Genomic DNA, 16,950 nt, shown 5'->3' with positions numbered 1-16,950 from the left:
TCCCTATAGCAAAAACTTCTTCAAAAAAAAAAAGTCTCTTCTATGTGCTTCTCTTCAAAAAGTGATGAATAATAACGGAAGACGGCATAAAAAAGCCATGTTTTTCCTATTCATTCGGTCGTATTAGAGCCCGTGTTTTTACCATCACAGGCTACAATTTCCACTTAATCCACTTTCTTCAGTTCTGTCCCCTCTCTGAATTCAACATCATTCAATACGAAAGTCCACACATTATTGCAGAATCTATGTATTTAGAGAGCCTCTGAAATTGACTCTGTCCCTGACCCTCTGAGCCCATGCTGAATGTATAGTATTATCAAACTGAGGTGGAACTTGAAGGGCAAGTTGGGGGTAATCTGCTGAGGCTGTGTGAGCTCATCTAGGCTCTCCTGAAGATTGTTCCCCAAGGTGGCCTTTCTGTATAACTGATATGCCATGGCTTAGGAGAAAGATACCATGCGTCTTACTCAGGCCTGCATTGATGTCCCACTCTCCGGCACAGATGCTTCCTGCTGCGAGCGGATGCCAGCGGTGTGGCCAGGAGCGGGGTAGGAGGCGCCTCCTCCCCGACCACCTCTTCTGTCACCGCAGCACCAGCAGAGCTCAGCGACGACAGGACAGGAGCGCTCCAGGAGGTGTCATTTTAGAGACCCACAAGACATTACTGAGGAGAACACAGGGGGCAGAGCAGCCATCGTCTTGCAAGCCAGCACCCGCTAGCGCCTCAGCACAGCTCCACCGAGGGTGCAGGCCAGGCCTGAGCTCTGTGCTTCCGTACCTTGGGCACAGGTTGTCCTCCCCAAGCAGGCAGGTGGGAAGTTGCTCAGAAAGCAAGTGAGGATGTATTAGTTCAAGATCAGGGTTTTATGAGAAATGTTATAGTAACAACTTAAAAAAAATTAAAATACTCCATTTTGTTGACAAAGAATTTTAGAAATCAGCGTAGAAGACAAAAGCAGAGTGCAGAACTGGACAGAAAGGGTACACACAAGAAGCCAGTCATGACGTCAGAAGATCATGGAAAACGTACCCTGAGAAAACCGCGTGCATTATTTTTCATACCAAAATAAATTCACACTAACTTGCTGAACATGTCTGAAAAATACCTGGCTTGAGGCACTAAAAAGGACAGTTTGAAAAGAGCCCCTGTCAGTATGAGTTGAAATCTGAGGAAATGAAGCAAGACCAGACATCAGACTTAGAATGAAGCTTGGCTGGGAGAGCGGTGAAATCATTGGTGCTTTATGAAGTTTGTGGGGACAAAGCCCTACAGAAATCAGCAGTTTGCAAATGGGTACCTCATTTTCAGAGGGAATGAGACTGTGTTGAAGATGACACTAATGGTGGCAGACCACCCTTATCAATCTATGAGGGAAAAAATTCATCTTGTTCATGCCCGGATTGAAGAGCACTGACGATTAACAACAGCCCATGCCATAGGCATGGCTCCTGGTCCGCTCACACCGTCTGGCTGAGAAATGAACACTGAGCAAGCTTGTTCTGCTTGGTGCTGTACCCAGACGAGCTGCAGGCAAGAGCAGACCTTTGAGTGGAGGTTTTAAACAAGTGGGATCAAGATCCCAAAGCACTTCTTGGAAGACTCGTGAAAGGCAGTGGCGTGTGGCTTTACCGGAACGGTCCTGAAGACAGAGCTCATTCACAGCAAGGCCACCAGGAGGCCATTCAGAGCAAGAGTGGACGCACTGGGACAGAGGTTGTAGCAAGTCTTGGGAGCTCAAGGCACTGTGCTCGTTGACCTTCGGGAGGACCAAAGAATGGCCACATCTGCCAAAGCGTCAGCAGAAAAATATCGGGGAGAGCTTCCCCAGAGAGCCCCTCCCCGAGATGTGGTTCTGCTCATTCTTCTCAGCAGAAAAGGGCAGGGTTGTGAGCCTTTCCTTGGGAGAGTGTTAGCTCCAGCATCTCACAGTTCTGGTGTGGCTTCTCCAGACTTCTTTTTTTGTTTCCTATTTTTTTTTTAAATTTAATTTATTATCATAATTTTTCAATTTTCACCAGAGAGAGAGAGACAGAGAGAGAGAGAGCAAGCCACCAGGTCTGGGAACTGAACCACAGTCAGCCATGTGGGAGTCCAGTGCCTTTAGCCACCACGCCACCTGCTGGCCGCCTTTGTTTCCTTGTTTCCTATTTTTAAAAAATCCTCCAGGGCCTAGTTCTTTTTTTTTTTTTTTTTTTTTGAGTGGTTTTTGCTATAGGGCATGTGCACTCGCCAGAAAGACAGAAAGTGAGAAATCACCCCCCAGAGGGGATGGCCACACCGCAATCCCTTCTCTATTCTGCTCTCGGGATCTTGGGCATGCACGCACACGTGCCCGGCATGACTTTAAGCTTCCAGGTCCGGGACTCAAACCGCGGTCGACTACATGGGAGTCCAGTGACATAGCCATTACGCCAACTGGTGGTCCCTAGGGCCCTCAGTTCTTTAGTGGTGGATAACATGGCTGGTGTCATCACTTGCAAAAGTATCTTGAACTTGGGAACCAGCAGTTAGCGTAATGGCTATGTCGCTGGACTCCCACGTAGTCGACCGCGGTTCGTGTCCCAGACCCGGTGGCTTAAAACTCACGCCGGGCGCGTGTGCGTGCGTGCCCAAGATCCCGAGAGGAGAATGGAGGAGAAGAGATTGCGGCGTGACCATCCCCCCTGGGGGGTGATTTCTCGCTTTCTGTCTCTATGTCTCTCTCTGTCTGTCTGGCGAGCGCACGCGCCCTACAGTGAAAATCTCTCCCCCCAAAAAAAAAAAAAAGTATCTTGAACTTGATGGGGCTTATGTTGAGAAATAAGGTTTATATTTTTTTAATATTTATATTTTTTGTATTACTAAAGAGCGCATGTGCTCACCAAAGTGAGACAGAGACAGAGGAAGGAACACCCCCAACAGGGCATGGTCACTCAATCCCTTCTCCACTTCTCCATCGTGTTGGGCTCTCACTCACTGTCTTCAGCTGTTCTCACTGACTCCTCCCTCTCCACAAGGGCCGTGCCCTTGGCTTTGCTTCTGAGACCGGCCCTCTCAGGGAGCCGTGGAATCAGCTTGGTGGGGTAGGAACAGCGCTTTCACCTTTCCTGGGAAGGGGGTGGTCTGATCACTGGCAGGAGGGCCTGTGCTCAGAGCATGCACAAACATGTACTGTGGTCGGCCATATGGGATCTGACTCCCTCAACCACTAGGACATGGGGCCAGCCAAATTAGGGGACTTTAAACCATCATCTTGTAAAGATGTTTAAGTTGGGGCCAGCAGGTGGCATGGTGGCTAAGGGCGCTGGACTCACACATGGCCAACCGTGGTTCGAGTTCCGGACCTGGCAGCTTGCTTTCTCACTTTCCCTTTCTCTCTCTCACTCTGTCCCTCTCTGGTCATATTTACAAATAAAGTTAAATAAAGTAATTTAAAAAAAAAAAAAAAAGGGGTTTAAGTTATAAGAGACATGCCCTCACCGTGCTGTTTGGGTCAGGGCTCTGGATCGCGGAAGGACCCAGGTCTCCTTTGGCGCCCTGTTGGTGCCTGGGGCCACCATGTTGCCTCAGCCCCTCCTCTAGCCACCGCCCCCCCAGCACCCCTGACCGCACAGGCCAGCTCTGCTGCTTGTGCAGCCTCAGCCCCACCTGCAAGAGAGCGGCCAGGCACGCTGGGTTGGCACGGCGTGCCCAGGACATGCCGCTTGGGGAAGGCCAGGTCACTGTGCTGCCGAGCAGCTGCTTCTGCCTGTGGGTCCTCTCTCATTCGTCTCCCTAAGCCCAGGGCAGCGTGTAGCCCGATGGCAGAGGGTTTATGAACCAGCCATCTGCCAGGCTTCTCTGCTCCAAGCACGGCACTTGGGTCTGGGCTGCCTGTCCTGGAGGTGGGCCATCCTCCCATGTGTGCGTGCACATGTTCTCTGTCAGGGGTGAGACAAAAGAGACTGTACTAGTCAAGTGGAGTAATGAGCAGATTTCACAGCAGAAATCCTCTCGAATGAAATGATGGTTCAAGAATTTTTTTAATTTAATTTTATTTATTCATTCATTTATTTTTAATTTGACCAGAGGGAGGGGGAGAGAGAGAGAGAGAAAGGGAGAAAGGAAGCCGCCAGGTCTGGGACTCGAACTGTGGTCAGCCATGTGGGAGTGTCCTGCACCTTAACCACTACGCCATCTGCTGGTCCTGATGGTTCAAGAATTTGACCCTGGGTTGGGAACCAGCAGTTAGCGTAATGGCTATGTCGCTGGACTCCCATGTAGTTGACCGCAGTTCGCATCCCGGACCCGGTGGCTTCAAACTCACACTGGGCGTGTGTGCGTGCGTGCCCAAGATCCCGAGAGGAGAATGGAGGAGAAGGGATTGCGGCGTGGCCATCCCTCCTGGGGGGTGATTTCTCGCTTTCTGTCTCTATGTCTCTGTCTGTCTGGCGAGCGCACGCGCCCTATAGCGAAAAACCTCTCAAAAAAATAAATAATTTGACCCTGGGGCCTGCAGGTGGGTGGTGGTGAAGACAGCTGAGTTTCTGAGTCCCGGGCCGGCAGCTTGGATATCATGTCAGTCCCACGGGCGTGCATGCCCAAAATCTTGAGAGGAGAATGGAGGAGAAGGGATTGCGGCGTGGCCATCCCCACGGGGAGTGATTTCTCGCTTTGCCTCTCTGTCTCTCTCTCTCCTCTGACAAGCGCACGCACCCTATGGCAAACCTTAAAATAAAATCATGTCCCAAGGCTTGCTTTCTCCTCACCTGTCACTGTCAGTCTCAGAGCCTCGTGTGCACAGACACCAGCTCTGTGGCTGTGCTTGTGGTCCGAGAGGAGAATGGAGGAGAAGGGATTGCGGCGTGGCCATCCCTCCTGGGGGGTGATTTCTCGCTTTCTGTCTCTATGTCTCTGTCTGTCTGGCGAGCGCACACGCCCTATAGCGAAAAACCTCTCAAAAAAATAAATAATTTGACCCTGGGGCCTGCAGGTGGGTGGTGGTGAAGACAGCTGAGTTTCTGAGTCCCGGGCCGGCAGCTTGGATATCATGTCAGTCCCACGGGCGTGCATGCCCAAAATCTTGAGAGGAGAATGGAGGAGAAGGGATTGCGGCGTGGCCATCCCCACGGGGAGTGATTTCTCGCTTTGCCTCTCTGTCTCTCTCTCTCCTCTGACAAGCGCACGCACCCTATGGCAAACCTTAAAATAAAATCATGTCCCAAGGCTTGCTTTCTCCTCACCTGTCACTGTCAGTCTCAGAGCCTCGTGTGCACAGACACCAGCTCTGTGGCTGTGCTTGTGGTGTCTGAATGGCACAGTTAGAAGTGTGTTTATGCTGCAGTGAGGCACCCCAACCATCTCTGGTGTCCGACCCCCCTCCAGGAAAGGTGAGAGAGCTGTTCCTGCCCCCTCAAGTGGATCCTATGGCTTCTTGGGGGCCAGTCACCGATTCGAAGCCAGGGGCATGGCCTTGTAGGGGGAGGAGTCAGCGAGGACAGCTGCTCGAGGCAGTGTCCTTCTCACTGGGCACGAGCGGGCCGGCTGGTGACAGAGCTGGCTGGGAGAGCAGGGCATCATCTCCGTAGCTCACAGTCACACTTGTAGAGCACCGAGCAGTTCATTGTGGGGAGCCGGGAGAACTTGCTGAGAGCAGCTTTGAGAATGGGCTCAGCCTTCTGGAAAAGACAACTGAGCGAGGACTTGACCCTTTTGCTTCCCGCGAAACTCACCGGAGTGAACGGAAAGGATGAAAGAAAGGGGCCAGACGGCCCCTGCCGCTAACCTGGCGGGCGCTAAGCCAGAGCACCGGCCAGGTGGTGAGGCGTGAGTGCCCACTGGTCCTGAGCAGGGTCTGCTGGAGGTGGCAGGAGCAGTTCGGGGGCTCCCCTAGCCAGCGCAGAACTGAGAATGGTGTGCTGCCAGGGCCCGGAGTGAAGGTGGAAGCCACACGCCACTCCTCTGCTGTGAGGACAGGGCGAAGGGGGAGGCGGAGGCTGTGGCCGCACTGGGCCGAGAGACCTGCCCTCCTGGGACTCGGGTTCCGTGGCTGTCCGGCAGGAGCACAGCCACCAGCTGCAGCCTGGCCTCTTGGCGGCCTTGGCATAAACTGCCGACAGTGAGGCTGAGGACGGCCCTGACAGGTGCCTGCTGCCGCGTGTCCCACCCCAGCTGCTCACTGTGGATCCGCTTGCTAAGGGCCTGCGTAGCCTCTGCCCAGCTGTCCTCCTGCAGAGCCAGCCCTAGCAGGCCCTGGCGTCCTTAGCATCTCTGTGAGACTGTCTACTGGGACCCTGGGGGTCCCCTGGGCTGCGGTGAGAGATATGGCCACGTGGTAGGTTTCAGGTCTTTAGCCCCTGGCCGGTGGCACACAGGAGCCCACCTCAAGTCCCAGTGCAGCCACCAGCTTTTGCCTGAAGGCAGCTGGCTGTGGTGCCACAGCTGTGGGGGACTCCTCGGTTTACCTGGGTTTCTGTCACTCACTCCTGGAGTGTGCTAATGCCGGCAGCTCGTTTGCAGGGTGGCCCCTGAGAGCATTCACAGTCAAGCACCCTGAGTGACATGAGGAGCAAGGTGAGCAGACACCGGGCCTTCCAGGAGGTGTGGAGGGAAGGCCCGGGAGAGCCCAGGTACATAGCGTAGCAAGAAGACAGTGGCTGAAGGATTAACCCAGAAAAGAGGCGTTTTAGGTTGAACTTTTGTCTGTATGGCAAAAAATGACAGAATATGTAGATAACGATGGGGATGAGATCTCAGAGTTCAGGGTAACAGTAGATAAAGCAGAGAGGAGACGGTGCAGCCATTGCTAGCAGTGAGGTGCGGGGACAGAGCAGCACTTGGCACACACAGGAAATGCGCTGGGAGAGACCACTGAGGGCGACAGAGAAGGCAGGATGCCCGAGCAGACAGGCCAGCGGCAGCGAGCACGGTTCTGTCACTGTGCGGAGGTGCCAGGGGACAGGCAGAGCCTCTCTGGAATGCAGACGTGAGTTTCCACATTGCACCTGGAGGAGTGGGCACAACGTGACCTCACTGACATGGCCTGCGGGCTCCTTGGTGAGTGCCACCCTTGTCCCCTCACAGAGGGCAGCAGGCCAGAGCAGGCAGGTTCCCAGAGGGGCGAGTGGTCGTGCCTGAGTGCACCCAGCCCGTCACCACCTGGGCGTGGTGCAGAGGACAGCCTTCCTTGGGAGGACCTGGAGCCTGTCAGCTCGCCGTGGAGCCAGCAGTTGGCATGGCCGAAGCCCCAGGCATGTGCGCTGGCGAACCCGCGGGGGACCAAGCCCAGGCTGACAGCTGTGCTGCAGACGTGGGTGATGTGAGGCCAGTGAGGGACAGTCAGGGAGTGAGGGACGGGTGCAGCCTGCCGCCCCAGCTTCCAGAGCCGGACACTGGGAGGTGAGGTGTCCAACGTGAGTCAGTTGGAAATAAGAGGCTAGGCTTTAACTCATTTTGACTAAAATTGGAATGAGACAAAAATGTTTACTCTTGTGATTCTATCATTATTCTGGACACGTTTATCAGTAAAATCAGATATGAAGCAAATAGTCGTAGGACTCGCCTGTGACCAGGTGGTCAACGACATGGTTCAAGTCCCAGAGCGGGTGGCCTGAAAAGGAAGAAAGAAAAAGAAATAATGGTTAAAAATGTTGGGAAATTCTCCTGGCTAAGGACAGATGTGGTTATCATAAAGATAGTAAGTAGCCAGGTAACAGAAAGGTACGTGAGGCCCAGCAGCGTTCCCGCTGGGGGGAAGCAGACGTGGCTGTGGAAGGCCGGTGTAGAGCTAGAAAGTAAGAGGCCTAGCCTTTCCCGTTGTGCAGGCGTTATGTGGGACAGAGGTCAGGTACTCCTTAGATGTCTGTCAGTTGGGATTTAGCCATGTCCTCGGGGTTGCCAGGAGTTCAGGTGCTGTGGAAGGAGCCAGGTGGGGGTCCATATCGTCCCCATGGCCCTCTGTCGGCCCTGACCTCCTGGCACGGTGCTGCTTACTCCTCCCGAGCTCCCCCCACCGCAGTCACTGTGTCCAGCCCGTATTCACAGAGTGAGGGACTGGGCCCCCCTCAGGAGCCTGGGGCTCCTGCGAGACTGGTCTTGGTAGGGAGGTTTGCTGTTGTACTGTGCATCTATGTGGTCATTTATATCATGATGGACTTAGGGATATAACCAACATAACATTTTTTCCTTTTAGATTTTTAAAAAAGAATTATTTTGTTTAACTTTATGTATCATTACCATTATTATTACTTCAATTTGACCAGAGAGAGATACAGAGGGAGCAAGGGAAAGTGAGAAAGCAAGCCTCCAGGTCCGGGACTTGAACTACAGTCTGCCATGTGGGAGTCCAGCGCCTCTAACCACCTTGCTACCTGTCAGCCCCTCATTTTAGATTTTATCTTGCCACAGGGTACATGTGTTTGCCAGAGAGAGACAGAGAGAGGAAAAGTGAGAAAATACTCCCCAGTGGTTGGCCATGCTGCAATCCCTTCTCCATTCTTCTCAAGATTTTGGGTACACATGCGCAAGCACCAGGCATGATTTTCAGGCTCCAGGACTTGAACCATGGAGTCAGCCACATAGGATCCAGCACCTTAATCACTGTGCCACCTGCTGGCCTCCATTAATATAATTTTGCCAGGGCTGGCAGATGGTATGGAGGTTAGGGGCACTGGACTCCCACATGGCTGACTGTGGTTCGAGTCCCAGACCTGGCGGCTTGCTTTCTCACTTTCCCGCTCTCTCTTGCTCACTCTCACTCACTCTGCCCTTCTCTGTTCAAATTAAAATAAATAAATTTTTAAAAAGTTAAAATTGTATGTACACACACACAGGTTTTTTTTTTTTTTTTTTTTTTTTTTTCTTTTCTAGAATATCACAAACTTGGAATCATGGCACACTGTCCAGGACAGCATGTTAAACCCCTCGTTCTGCAGTAGCCCGTGATGGGCTCCCAGTGGGCTGAGCGCCCTTGCCGGTCAGCGTCTGGCTGTGGGCCCACGTGCAGTGTGTGGTGGTGACGGGACATGCCATCCGTGCCCACATGGGGCTTGCCCTCTGATGGGAGATGGGGTGGGTATCACGCGTCTAATGATGTGTCTGTGTGAGAGTTTAATACTAAGAGACGCATGGCGCTTTTTGCTTATGGACAAAATGGAGTAATGGGTCAGATTTACTGTCCCACCCAAAGAAATGGGAAAGTTGGGTGAAATATGTGAGTCCATGGTTTTCAAACTTTGTACACAAGGTGACAAAGTGCAGTGATTCCTGTAAAGTGACGGTGATGGCTTTCCCAGCGTGTCACATTAGATGAGCTTCTTGCAAGATAGGAGCTGGGGACGTGGGGCTGGTGCCTGCAGGAAGGGCCTGCAAAGGGAGAGCTGCAGGTGGGCATGCAGAGCCCAGGCGCTCGGTGTGTGCGGGACGCCCAGGCACAGGGCAGGACCCCGCAGGGCTGGAAGGACAGCGTGCAGAGCTTGTCAAACGCTGGGAAGAGGCCCTGTTGCCATGAGGCGGACTGGAAAACCACACAACACAAGACACAGGAGAGTAATTAGCCCTGGGATAAATGCTGCTCTACCCTAGCAGGTCTTAGAAGCAAGAAGTAACATTTTCACTTTCTTCCTTTTTTTTTTCTTTAAAGGTTTTGCTATAGGGTGTTGCATTCACCAGAGAGAGACAAAAGGAAGGAAAGTGAGAGCTCACCCTGCAAGGGGGTGGCCTTGTCGGAATCCCTTCTCCACTCTCCTCTCAGGGTTTTGGAACATGCATGCTTATGTGCCTGTGTGATGCCAGCTACAAGTGGTCAGGGACCCTGCACCCTAACCTCCGAGCCACCTGCTTGCCTCACTTTTACTTTCTAAGTAACTGTATTCCAAAACAAAGCTCAAGAATATTATAGGAATACAGAGTATAACAGTATTTGGTCCAAGTCGAGAGGCCTCCCTGGGTATCAAGCCTATGCCCTGACCCAGGGCTGGCTAAGGCTGAGGGTGAGTGGCCTCACTGGGACCCTGCTCGGGCGCTGACTCTCCGTCTCTGACTCATGGGAGGAGAAATAAACTTAAACTTATTAAGCAGGGCCAGCAGGTGGCATAGTGGTTAAGGTGCTAGACTCCCACATGAGCAGCTGCAATTCAAGTCCTGGGCCTGCTGGCTTGAAATACATGCCAGGTACGGATGTGTGCACAGGAGGTAAAGGGGTCACAGTGGGGGTTACAATCTCTCTCACTGTCTCTCTCTTTTCCCCAGCAAGTGCACTCGTTCTATGACAAAAAAAATCTTAAAAAAAAAAATAAATAAATAATGGGACCAGCAGTTGGCGTAATGGCTGTGTCACTGGACTCCCATGTAGCCAACTGCAGCTTGAAACCCAGACCCAGTGGCTTAAATTCACGCTGGATGCATGTGCGTGCGTGTGTGTGTGCATGCTTGCATGCATGCCCAAGATCCCGAGAGGAGAATAGAGGAATGCCCCCCAGGGGGGTGATTTCTCGCTTTCTGTCTCTTTCTGGCGAGAGCACTCACCTTATAGCAAAAACTTTTCAAGAAAAAAATGATTAAGCATGGAAAGAAACAGGAAAATACAACTCATACTGCAAATTAACCAGAAGTGGGACCAGGAGTTGGCGTAATGGCTATGTCGCTGGACTCCCATGTAGTGGACCACGGTTTGAGTCCCGAACTTGGTAGCTTAAACTCACACTGGGCGCGTGTGTGTGCGTGCCCAGGATCCCGAGAGGAGAATGGAGGAGAAGGGATTGCGGCGTGGCCATCCTGGGGGGGTAATTTCTCGCTTTCTGTCTCTCTGTCTGTCTCTGTCTGTCTGGTGAGCGCACATGCCCTATATCAAAAACTCTCTAAAAACAAAACAGATTAACCGGAAGTGACATAGAGTTAGATTTAGCAGTCAGGGTTATTAAAGCACATACTGTTAGGGCCGACAGGTGTCGTGGCGGTTAAAGCTCTGGACTCCCATATGGCCAACTGCAACTTGAGTCCTGGACCTGGCAGCTTGCTTTCTCATTTTCCCTTTCTCTATCTCTGGTCAAGTTAAAAAATAACATCAACAAATGGAATTAAAAAATAAATCTTGAAAAAAAAAAGCATTTATTATATTCCATATGTTCAAAAAAGTCAGAGGAAAGAATTGAACACATTAAGTAGCGACTTGGAGGTATTTATAAAGATTCAGATTAAACTAGAGTTCAAACTAAAATGTCCAAATGCAAGATACAGTGGATGGGAGCAACGGTGGGCTGAACGTTGCAGAGAGATGAGTGTACTTGAGGACAGAGCAGTAGAGACTACCCATGGTGAAACTAGAGAAGCACTTGCACAGACTCAGATGGGCCTGTTGCAACACAGTGTGATACAGCCAGGCCCCTTAGGAGGAGGTCACAGGACCTCCTGAGCACACCCGGTTGACTGAGAAGGGGTGGGGTGGCACAAGGACCCTGCTGGAAATGCCTATCTGTCTCTGTCTCAGTCTCTCATGGAAGAAATAAAACTTTAATAAAATGAACAAAAAAAGCTTCATTGAGTTGCTAGACATCTTTTTTTTAAAGGGCACGTGCGCTCGCCAGAAAGACAGAGACAGAGAGACAGAAAGCGAGAAATCACCTCCCAGAGCGGATGGCCACGCCGTAATCCCTTCTCCTCCATTCTCCTCTCGGGATCTTGGGCACGCACGCACACATTCACAGTTAGCGTAATGGCTGTGTCACAGGATTCCCATGGAGTCGACCGCGATTTGAGTCCCGGACCTGGTGGCTTAAACTCATGCCGGGCGTGTGTGCATGCGTGTCCAAGATCCCGAGATGAGAATGGAGAAGAGATTGTGGCGTGGCCATCCCCTTGGGGAGCGATTTCTCAGTTTCTGCCTCCTATAAGTGCATGCCCTTTATAGCAAAATTCTTTCTTTAAAAAACAAACAAAAACCGTAAACCCATTAGAATAAGATAAGAGAATAGACTGACAGAATGGAATAGTTATAGACCAGTAAAAATATTCAGAAAATGACTAGTTATTGGGTGTCATACTTCTGTGTAATTCGTGTCAAAGAAGCCAAGAGAGAAATTAGAACGTGTTTTGAACTGAGTGAAATTGGAATTACACTCATCAGAATGTAGGTCCATGACAGCTGTACTCAGGGAAGCTTTATAACACCAAACACCTAAACTGTTTTTAAGGGTACAGATCACTAAACTCTTCTTCTACCTTAAGAAACTAGCAAAAAAGAGAGCAAATTAAATCCAAAATAAGCACAAGACAACCAGTTCTGTGGTGTCGGGGTTAAGGGATCCAGATCCCACATGCCCAATGTGTAGATTGAATCCTGGCCCTGGCAGCTTGCAAAACATGACAGGTGCATGTCTGTGAGTGCCCCAGACCGTGACACAGTGGAGGAGTGGGATTGTGGTATGGCTTCGCCCTGTTGTCCCCTCTCTCTGTCTTTGATAAGCACAAGGCAAAAAATAGGAAATAATGAAGGTCAAAGTGGACATTGATGGGGGCCAGCAGAGGGCATTACGGTCATGTCACTGGACTCTCACATAGTTGACTGTGGTTCTAGTCTCAGACATGGTGACCTAAAACTCGAGCCAGGTGCATGTGTGTGTATGCACCCAAAATCCCGAGGGGAGAATGGAGGAAAAGGGATTGTTCTTGCTTTCTGTCTCTCTGCCTCTCCAGTGCATGTATGTGCCCTATAGCAAAAATTTCACTTAAAAAAAAAAAAACAAGGGAACCAGCAGTTAGCGTAATGGCTGTGTCGCTGGACTCCCACGTAGTCGACTGCGGTTCGTGTCCCAGACCTGGTGGCTTAGAACTCACGCTGGGCGCGCGTGTGTGCGTGCCCAAGATCCCGAGAGGAGAATGGAGGAGAAGGGATTGTGGCGTGACCATCCCCCCTGGGGGGTGATTTCTCGCTTTCTGTCTCTATGTCTCTCTCTGTCTGTCTGGCGAGCGCACGCGCCCTACAGTGAAAATCTCTCAAAAAACAAAACAAAACAAAAAACAAAACAACAAAACAAAAGCAGTGGGCATTAATCAAAGCAGGAAAAGAAAGTACTCATTAAGCAAAGGTATCTTTTTGAGATTAATAAAATTGACGAACTTCTAGCCAGATTGGTAAGAAGGAAGCACGGAAAGCGTAAGTGCCGAGTGTGGCTGTGCTGCATCTGGAGGTGTGAGTCAGGGAGAGCACGCGGCGCCATTAGGCCCATGAGATGGAGAGCACAGACACTGCAGACACTCACAAAAACGGTTTTTTGTTTATTTTTTTGTGTTTATCATTATTATTATCCTTTAATTTGCTACAGGGCGTGCGTGCACACTTACCAGAGAGAGTGAGAAAGCAAGCCTTCAGGTTCAGAACTCGAACCACAGTTGGCCATGTGAGATCTCGGGCAAAGAAAACAAAGTAAAGAAGGAGCTAGCAGTTACGTAATGGTGATGTCACTGGACTCTCACGTAATCGACCCTGGTTCAAGTCCCAGACCAGAAGAACACTCACATGGGGTGCGCATGCGTGTGTGCCCAAAACCCTGAAGGGAGAGTGCAGGCAAGGGGATGGGGGTCGGCCACCCTCCTGGGTAATGATTTCACGCTCTCGGTCTGTCTCTGTCTGTCCAGTGAGTGTGTACAAGAAAAAAATAAAGTAAAAAAGGAACTTTTATATTTTGTTAGCATCAAAAATATGAAGTATGAATGTGAGCCCAGCCTGCGCCCGCCGTCCCACCAGCAGGTCACATCGTGCCCTCTCTTCTGCCAGTGTCCTGCTTGCCGACCTGGCCATGCTGTCTCTAGACTTTCGGGATGATGTGCGGTGGCTGAACTAGCGGCAGCTCTGTCACCAGGTCCTTGGTTTCGGAGTGACTGTCCCCTCGGCACGGACGGTCTGGCGGGTTGACGGTAATCACTGGGGTGAGAGTGCAGCCGCGGGGGGCTTGGTGCAGCGTGGAGTGGAGCCTGCGCTTCTACAGCTCTCCTCTTTCTAACACAGCAAGTCGGAGACCCTGCACGGGTGGGAGAAATGCTTGTTTCTAGGACAGAAAGGAGAGAGATTCCGAGAGCTCACCGAGTCCTGAAGATTCATGAAAAGCAAAATGGGCATATCAAGTTCTTAACCACAGGTGGTGATGATGCAGTGGACGACCGAGGCCGCTACAAGGGCAGCGCGGGCAGAAGCTGAGGGCGCGTCCCTCCACGGGAGTCGTGACGGCTGCCCTCACGCTGAGTACACGGTGCGCTCTGCCGGGTTTATCGTGCTGGTCCATCGTGAGCGAGACGCCGCCTTGCTGCTCCTGGGAGGTGCTGCGCTTTCGTTCCTGAGTTGGAGTAGATGCTGGTCTGTGGTGGGTGGGAGGGCGAGCACACGTGTTGGCACTTCGTGGTAGCACCGGTTGGCATTAGTTTATGTTTCCACGCCAGAGTATGTGTGGGTGGGTACGTGTGCACCACAGTGCACTTGAGGGGACTTTCAATTACAGAATTCCATATATTGTCATTGTCACATTTGTGCATTTTTATACATCAGTGAACTTTTTATATTAAAAGGTTGAGCCAGAAAAAAAAAAAAACGAAGTACTAAGGGATGCATTTAACTAAATGCGTGCACGATTTGGACACTAGAAACTACGTGGCCCAGCCACAGTGGCATGTTTTGTTGAGGTGCTGTGCCTCTCTCAGACTGGGGCCACATGTGAGGCCTGGACTCGATTCCTGGTCCGGCCTCCAAAGGCTGAGTGTGCTGGTACGTGCCTGGGGAGGCTGAGGCAGGAGGGTTGCTCGAGGGTGGCCTGGGCAACATAACAATACCCTGTCTAAAAACATAAGAGCCCAGGGACGTGGTGTGTGCCCGTGGTCCCAGTGGGGGACACACTACCCTATTTTTAAAACAAAGTATAACTAGATGAGGACAGAGACCATGGTCATGGACACACAGATTTAATGTTAAGATGTTGGTTTTTCGGGACCAGCAGATGGCATAATGGTTACCCTGCTGGACTCCCATGTAGTTGATTGTGACTTGAATCTCAGACCTGGCCACATTAAAATCTTGCCGGGCGTTTGTGTGTGCATGCATGCGTGCGTGCCCAAAATCCCAAGAGGAGAATGGAGGAGAAGGGATTGTGACATGGTCAACCCCCTTGGGGGTTTCTTGCTTTCTGTCTCTCCAGTAAGCACACGTGCCCTATAGCAAAAATCTCTCTAAAAAAAAAATTGTTTTCAGAAGGTGTTGACTTTTCTCGTGCTCCTTTATAGATGGAGCACAGTCATGGATCAGACCCAGCCTTTCTATAGGAGTGAAGCTGACTCTGGATTTCATATGGAGATACCAATGGCCAAGAAAAGTGAAAACAATTTACAAACATGCAGCTGTTTGAGGGTTAACAACACCCAACCTCAGATGTAGGGCGTGTGGGGTTGCCGAGGCTCAGCCCCACATTGGCGAGGATGCCCCAGCTGGCCGGGCTGGGAGGACCGTGGTGATCTTGGCTAGCCCAGGGCTTTTGCTCCAGACCAGCCTGGAGAGACAGAAGGTGCAGGTGGAAGCAGGTGATCCGAGCCGCTTTCAGGCTTCAGTAGCTTTCCAAAATTTCTCAGCTTTCCAAAATTTCACTAACACATTATTTACTTTTTTTTTTGGAGAGGTTTTTGCTATAGGGTGTGTGCGCTCGCCAGAAAGACAGAGACAAACAGTGAGACAGAAAGGGAGAAATCAACCCCCAGAGAGATGGCCACGCTGCAATCCCTTCTCCTTTCGGGATCTTGGGCACCCATGAACCCACGCCCGGCGTGAGTTTAAGCCACCGGGTCCGAGACTTGAACCGTGGTCAGCTACATGGGATTTACAAACAACAGTAAAGCATTAGCTCTAGCACTGTGTCATTTTTTTTTTTTTTTTTTTTTTTAAAGAGTGAAGCCTGGGACCAGCAGATGGCATAATGGTTACGTCGATGACTCCCACACAATCGACTGTGGTTCAGGTCTCGGACCCGGCGACAAAACACACTAGTCGTGTGTGTGTGTGTATGTGTGCGTGTCCAAGATCCTGAGAGGAGAATGGAGGAGAAGGGATTACAGTGTGGCCATCTCCCGAGGGGCGATTTCTTGCTTTCTGCCTGTTTCTTTTTGCCCCTCAGGTGAGTGCACATGTCCTATAGCAAAATCTCAAAGAAAGAAAGAGGCGAAGCTTATAGAAGATCGCCTGTCCTCACTCAGACAAGGGTAGAAGTGTTGAAGGCCACGTGGTGGCGCAGTGGTGGTGTGGACCCATGGGGGCGAGGGCCCAGCTCGCGGGCTGTGGCAGAAGGGCCCCCGTTGGCATGCTGTCGCTCATGAAAGAAACGGGTATGTGTGCTGAGGAGAATTAGAAATACCGAGATTCTATTTCATTTTCCTTTTTGCCATAGGATATATGTGCTCACTAGAGAGCAAGCAAGTGAGAGGAAGTGAGAAAGCACCCCAGGAGGGATGGCCGTGCCGCAGTCCCTTCTCCTCCATTTTCTTCTTGGGATCTTGGGAGCGTGTGCACCCGTGCCCAGCGTGTTTTCAAGCTGCTGGGTCCAGGACTCCAGCTCCGCAGAGGCCCTATGGGATCCAGCTGCCTTAGCCTCCGTGCATCTGCTGGCCTGACACACTCCGTTCCCTCACTTTTTTTTTGTTAGATTTTTGCCATAGGGCATGTGAGCTTGCCAGAGAGACAGACAGACAGAAAGCAAGGAATCACCCCTGGGAGGATGGCCATGCTGCAGTCTCTTCTCCTCCATTCTCATCTCAGGATTTTGAGCACGCACGCACGCACGCATGCACACGTGCCTACTGTGAGTTTTAAGCTGCTAGGTCCGGGATTTGAACCATGGTTGACTATATGGGAGTCCAGCAATGTAACCATTACACCATCTGCTGGTCTCACATACAAAAAAAATTTGGGGGGGGGAACCAGCAGTTAGCGTAATGGCTATGTCGCCGGACTCCCACACAGACAC

General features: G+C 51.2%; 1 protein-coding gene and 1 pseudogene across 1 annotated transcript in view; one reads left to right on the top strand and one right to left on the bottom strand.

The window, feature by feature from the left end:
* Positions 1–33: 33 nt before the first annotated feature.
* Positions 34–437, bottom strand: LOC102500128 (transcription initiation factor IIA subunit 2 pseudogene; annotated as a pseudogene).
* Positions 438–14,097: 13,660 nt separating this feature from the next.
* The window catches only part of ARHGAP39 (Rho GTPase activating protein 39), a gene marked incomplete at its 3' end in the record, with an annotated part of 52,419 nt that continues 49,566 nt past the window's right edge, over positions 14,098–16,950 (top strand). The window contains 1 exon segment of the mRNA XM_027765966.1: positions 14,098–14,269. Coding sequence (XP_027621767.1) covers positions 14,098–14,269 — 172 coding nt within the window.

This window comes from Tupaia chinensis, unplaced genomic scaffold (assembly GCF_000334495.1).
Source record: "Tupaia chinensis unplaced genomic scaffold, TupChi_1.0 Scaffold140061_1, whole genome shotgun sequence".
Taxonomy (NCBI): domain Eukaryota; kingdom Metazoa; phylum Chordata; class Mammalia; order Scandentia; family Tupaiidae; genus Tupaia; species Tupaia belangeri.
Note: the sequence above shows the minus strand (reverse complement) of the source record. Positions and strands in the feature narration are given on the sequence as shown.